Here is a 6000-nt window from a genome sequence, read left to right as displayed (position 1 = left end):
GCGCGGGGCCGGGACGCGCCGGCCCCGGGGCCGAGCGCTCCCCCCCGCCATGCACTCCCGCTTTTGGGAAGCAGAAAGCCCGCGGGGCACCGCGGCCCCGGAGCGCCCACACGGCCCGGCCCGGCCGTCGGGGCTCCGCGTACAGGCGGTTCCCTGCGCCCGCGGCCTCCTCTCGTACCCTGCCGGGCGCGGCGGCTCCCCGTGGGGGCTCGGACTCCCCCGCCCGGGGAGCGGGGAAGCGGAGGGGATCGAAGCGCAACGGGGCGGGGGCTGGGGTCTCCCCTCGGGTCACTCCTCACCCCCTTCTCCCTGCAAGCAAGGAGTCAGCGGGAGGCGAGAGCAAAGAGCGGAGGTGTGAGCCCAAATAAACCGAGTCAACAGCGCGGCGCACGCCCCCTCCGCCGCCCCGCTCCCCCCGGGGCCCCCGAGCATCCTCCCCTGCCCATTGGCTCCGCGGCGGGGGGGGCCCGGCCCTATATAAAGGCAGGGCCGGGAGGCTCCAGAAGGGGTTAAAAAAAAAACAAACAACAAACAACCAACAAACGCAAAACCCCAAACCCCAACCGCACCAGCCCAAACCCCAAAGCCAGCCGCCACCGTCACAGCCTCACGCCGGAGCCGCGCTCCCCGCCGCCGCCTCCTGCCGCGCCCGCCCGGCGGGGAGCGCTTCCCGGCCGGCCGCGGCCATGGTGCGCTGCTGAGCGCGGCCCCCGGGGCCAGCGGGGCGGACCATGAACCTGGTGGGGGGCTACCAGCATCACCACCATCACCACCACATGCTGCACGACCCCTTCCTCTTCGCACCGGCGGCGCGGTGCCACCAGGATCGCGCCTACTTCCCGGGCTGGGTGCTCAACCCGGCCGAGGTGACCCCCGAGCTCGCCGGGCAGAGCCCGAGCTACGGCCCCGCCGAGTATGGCCCGGCCGGCCAGGGGCGGCTGGAGGCTCTCAGCGGCCGCCTGGGCCGGCGGAAAGGGGTCGGGGGACCCAAGAAAGAGCGACGGAGGACGGAGAGCATCAACAGCGCCTTCGCCGAGCTCCGCGAGTGCATCCCCAACGTGCCCGCCGACACCAAGCTCTCCAAGATCAAGACCCTGCGCCTGGCCACCAGCTACATCGCCTACCTGATGGAGGTGCTGGCCAAGGACAGCCAGCCTGGGGACACCGAGGGCTTCAAAGCTGAACTCAAGAAGGCCGACGGCAGGGAGAACAAGAGGAAACGGGAAACGGTAAGAGACGGGCCGGGACCCCGCTGCCCCGCTTTCCCGGGGCCGGGAGCGGGCGGGGAAAGCCTCGGGGCTGGGGGGGGGGAAACACACAACCCTTCCTGGCTGCTCTAGAGCCTTTTATTTCCCAGCTTAAAAATAAAAAGAAAATACCTGGAGAGAGGACCTCGGCGGAGAAAAGCTCTCCCCGACTTGCCCGGAGGGCTCCCGACGGGTCGGGCGGGCTCCTGGGCGCTTTCCCCAAGGCATAAAGCCCCCGGGACCCGCTGCGGCGGAGCCTCCCGCCCGTTCGTCCTTCCCCTCTCCCTGCCGCTTTCCCGGGACGAGCGGGCGCGGGTGCGTTTCGGAGCAAGGGCAGCCGCTTCTCCCTCTGCTGCAGCGCGGGGGGTGAGGGGCGGGGACCCCAAAAAAAACTCTTTATGCTCGGGCTGATAGAAGCCGCCCGGGGCCGCGGAGCTCGGCTGCAGCCCCGAGGCAGGCGCAAGGTGCGGGCGGCCGGTCCGGGATCTCTGCTCCGCTCCTGACCGCTCCTTTCTCCCCCCCTCTCCCCGTCTCCTCTCCCGCAGCAGCCCGAGGTCTACTCGCAGCCTCTGGGCCACAGCGAGAAGAAGCTGAAGGGCCGGACGGGTTGGCCCCAGCAGGTCTGGGCTCTGGAACTGAACCCCTGAGGGCTGCCCCGCCGCCCCGACAGCGCTCCCTGCTCGCCCTTCCATGTGCAATGTCGGAGAGAGCCCGGCCCAGTTCCCGGAGCCCATCCAGGAGCAGGATGCGGGTACCTGGCCCGGCTCCCCCCTCGCCGAGACGGATGTTCCGCGGGAGACAAGCGAAGGGCGCCTTGCGGGGCCAGATCCTGCCCGCCCCGTCGGGGGCCATTTCCCCCCTCGCCCCTTCCCCGTTTGCAGTAATCGTTGCTCCTTGCCCCTGCCAGCAGCGACCGGCGGCTCCTGCCCCCCGGGCCGGGCTGTAACGGTTTGATTTGTTTGCTGTTGTAAATACGAGTCCCCCCCGCCCCGTCCGCTGCCGGGCCGACGTGTGGCTGCGGTGAAACTACCTAGAGGTGCATTTGGGAACACTCCTGTGCCGGGTTTTCTACCTCAGATCTGCATGACCACTTCCCGAGGGACCGGGCGCGCCACACCACGTATTTAATACTGAATAATTAAAAAAAAAAAAAAATAAAATTTAAACTTTACGCAGAGCCTCGGGTCCGGCACCTCCGCCTTCCCCTGCTCCTGAGATCGCGTTGTTCCGGCCGGGTCCCTGCCTTCCGGGGAGACGGGTGCTGCGGGACTAAGGACTTCCCTTAAGTCAGCAGCCGTGCTGGGGAATTCCCTCCTGTGGGGCTTGGGCAGCTCCACGGGATCCTTTGGGACTTCTGTGTGCCGTGCCTGCTCACCCCAGGAGCTGGCAGGGCTCTGCGAATGTGTACCCGCAGCCCTCTGCTCCAGGGTGCAAACTCTGCCTCTGCCCTACAACCCCTTCCCTCCTGACCCAGGAGACCTACTAGAGGGATCCGACTTGTGTTTGGCTTGGGGAAGGATGGCAGGATCGGGCCTTTACAGGGGCTGGGTGGCACTGGTACCGTAGAGCTGTGGAGCCTCAGTCTCGTTGCTGCCACGTAGAGAGCCGGGGCTCGGCTCCCCCTCCCTGCCCACCAGCTCCCCTGCACCGCTCTGGCACCGGCAGGACTTTCTCTGAGGGATCTCCCTCTTGGGCGCTGCCTTGGCCACGTTTTGGAAGGAGCAACATCCCCTCCTCACCCTCTGAACATGACGGGTACCACCACCCTCAGATACACCGATGCTCACACAGCCCGAAGTCATCTCTGTCACCTTTCAGGCATAAATCCTTAATAATCCTTAATAATTAAAGCCAAATCCTCGTTCCCTTACTCTGTGCACACACAGCTCTGTTACTGAAGGATGGCTCCCAAGATGTGTGTGCACGGGCTCAGGGCCCGATCCTGCATTCCCAGCCCGGCCACACCGCCATTCCCAGAGACGCCAGGATAAACCCTAACGCTCAGCCGGGGTAAAGAAAACCGAGAAGAGGAAGAGTTGTACGTTATTGTAGGGTTAATCTGAGGGCTCGGATGGGAGCATTAAATTTTCTATTTTAAACCAAGCTTTTGCTTGTGACTAAAGGTATAGAAATAATGATGCAACATTCATAAATCGCAGACACGTCAATCAGTCTGTGCATGTGCAGCCCCACACACCAAAAATACATCAGCTCACCCCTGGGGAAGCAGTTCGGGCTTTCTAACTGCGCTCTGTGTGTGTACAAATATGGACACACTAATTTTGGGGAGGTATGGCTGGTGTGATTAAAGCTCGCAGAATGATCAGGCTGCGTGAATCAGCCTTCCCTCACTCTGGAGCTGCTGCACGGCTGCCTTCCCAGCCCCGGATCCGTTTCCTGATCTCTTTGAAGGAGGCTGAGATGAAAATTGGCTGCCTGAGAGCAGCAATGCCCGCACTGGTATTTTTTTTTGTTCGGGCTATTGTTTTTGTTGTTGTTTAGCACGGCACTGAGTCCATGAGTGAAGCTAGAACAGAGCATTTCTAAACCCAAACACATTCAAAGAACAAAAAAAAGAAAAAAAAAGAAAAAAAAAAGAAAAAAAAAAAAAGGAAAATTTACACAAAATCAGCCGCCAATATCCTATTTTATGGCTAAGTTTCACAGTCCCTTAAAGGGCTGGGTTTTTACAGAAAAGCTCCCAAGCCATCACTAACACTGTAATCCAGCACCCCATAAATGAGTCCAGCCCCAATCCCGTTCACATGTGCCAGCCCCTATCCCCATATCCATAGGGCACCAGTTGGGGCTGCCCCTCGGCATCGGAGGAGAGAAAGGGTTAAACGGGGACCCGAGACTTGCTCTGCTGCGTAAGGTAGGGGGGATCTGCACAGGAATCGATGTCTTCGGTCCCGGCACACCAGGCTACTTCTGCAACATCGTTTGCAGCCTGGGAACCTTCCCCTACCCCACCAAAATCCTCTGGTGTTTTCTTTCTTGCGGGTTTCCAGTTTTGGTTCTGGGAAGGGGACACCCCTCACGGCCGGGGCGATGCTCTGCCTGCATCCGCAGGACTGCCGCTTTTCTTACCACGAGTTTCTGGTGGTGGTACCTGTCGGCTGCAAAATTCTGGGAAATGTGTCCCCAGCCTCCCTCGCGACTTTGCAAGTGAAAACGCTCTCCGTTTTCACCGCTGCAGAGGCTTTCCCTGCCCAGAAAGTGGATTTTGCTGCGAGATTAGCTCAGCGGTTTGGGGGAGGGTGTGTGGAAAAAACCCAACAAACCCGACGCTAAGATTTGCTGTACTCCCGGAGTTTCGCTGCTCCCCAAAACGCACGGTGTACCCGCAGGGAGTGAGCTCCGTCCCCGGCTCCGCACCGCACACGCGGCTCCGCCGCCGGGAAGGGGATGTCGATGCTGAGCTCGGCACCGGCGCCAGCCTACGATGGGGTCACCCCCTTCGTCCGCAAAGGGCGAGGAGCTGCTGCGGGGGTGGGAGCCCTGCACAGGGGCAGCCTCTCCTCCTCGGGCAGCAAACCGGAGCGGCTGGGAGAGGCGTCCCGGCAGCCTCCGGCGGGCAGCGGCAGCGCTCCCGGTGCCGTCTGCACCAAACCTGGGTGGAACAAGAACGGTTTTGGCCACCAGCTTTGAATTTTTGGCCATCTGAGAGCCCAGCTGAGTGGCCAGGGGAGGCGGCTCTGTACACACCTACGGCTCGACCCTGCCGTGAACTTGATGCCGCCGGGGCGCAGCATGCTCTCCGCACGCAGGCTGCAGTTGCCCGGACAGAAGCACCCGGGCGCAGGGGTCTCTTGGCCCCGGGGCAACATCATACGTGCCGTGTCCCCTGCCTCTCGAATCCACCCACCGGGGATGGTGGAGGGGACCTGGCTGCCCTGCTGCCTGCCCTGCCCAGCCCCTCGCCCCTCTGCCCGGCCCAAGGGGCAAGTGCTGGGGGCAGAGGGGCTGCCGGGTGCTTCCCACCCCACACTCTGCACCCCTGGGCATTGGCGTGTGGAGAAATGGCTCCTTTTTTCATTTTGCATACTTCTGCCTTCCTGCCAAGCCCAGACCCTGCTTGTTGTTGTTGTAGGTATTTATGGGCCTGTTTATCTGATCTCGGGGGAGCCTCTTCTTATCTTGGAAGCAGCAAGGGAAGGGTTACACTGGACAGCTCGGTAGACAGTATGGAGCCAAATAAAATACCAATCTGACAAAAAAGAAAAAAAAAAGAAAAAAAAGGAAAGAAACACCCAGCCCCAGCCACCCACTCACCCAGAAGCACAAAGGTATCTAGAGCAAACCTGCAAGGCCAGGGGAGCATCCGGTATTTCTGCACAGCTCCACTTCCCTGCTTTCTGGGCTGGATGCTGGAAGGGACCCGGCACCAGACGCTGCCTGCCCAGGCAAAGGCACTCGGGCAGCGGCCCCCAGATGAGCACAGTCCAGGCTGAGGGCTGGGACGCAGCTCCACATGTGAAACAGCTGCTGGGCTCAGGCGGACAGCACAGCCCTGGGCACAAAACGCCCGGGCACACGGCAGAGGAGACCACACTTGAATGTCACTGAAAGAGGAAAAGAAAAAGGAATTGTGGAACTTTCAGGACAGTTGTTATGGCAGCTCAGCCACGATGCTGCTGTTTGCTCTTTCCTTGGGGAAAGCAGGGAGATGTCCCAGCCCCACGGTGTGCGCAGGACGGGAGGCACAGCCGGTCCCTAGCCCCGGCAGGGACTTGCTCAAGGTCGCGCCGAA

General features: G+C 61.7%; 1 protein-coding gene across 1 annotated transcript; it reads left to right on the top strand.

The window, feature by feature from the left end:
* Positions 1-731: 731 nt before the first annotated feature.
* Positions 732-1894, top strand: HAND1 (heart and neural crest derivatives expressed 1). The gene is made up of 2 exons (XM_086621682.1): positions 732-1229; positions 1793-1894. The coding sequence occupies exons 1-2, from the start codon at positions 732-734 to the stop codon at positions 1892-1894; spliced, it is 600 nt and encodes a 199-aa protein (XP_086477808.1).
* Positions 1895-6000: the final 4106 nt, after the last annotated feature.

Source organism: Tauraco erythrolophus, chromosome 16, assembly GCF_009769465.1.
Source record: "Tauraco erythrolophus isolate bTauEry1 chromosome 16, bTauEry1.pri, whole genome shotgun sequence".
Taxonomy (NCBI): Eukaryota; Metazoa; Chordata; class Aves; order Musophagiformes; family Musophagidae; genus Tauraco; species Tauraco erythrolophus.
Note: the sequence above shows the minus strand (reverse complement) of the source record. Positions and strands in the feature narration are given on the sequence as shown.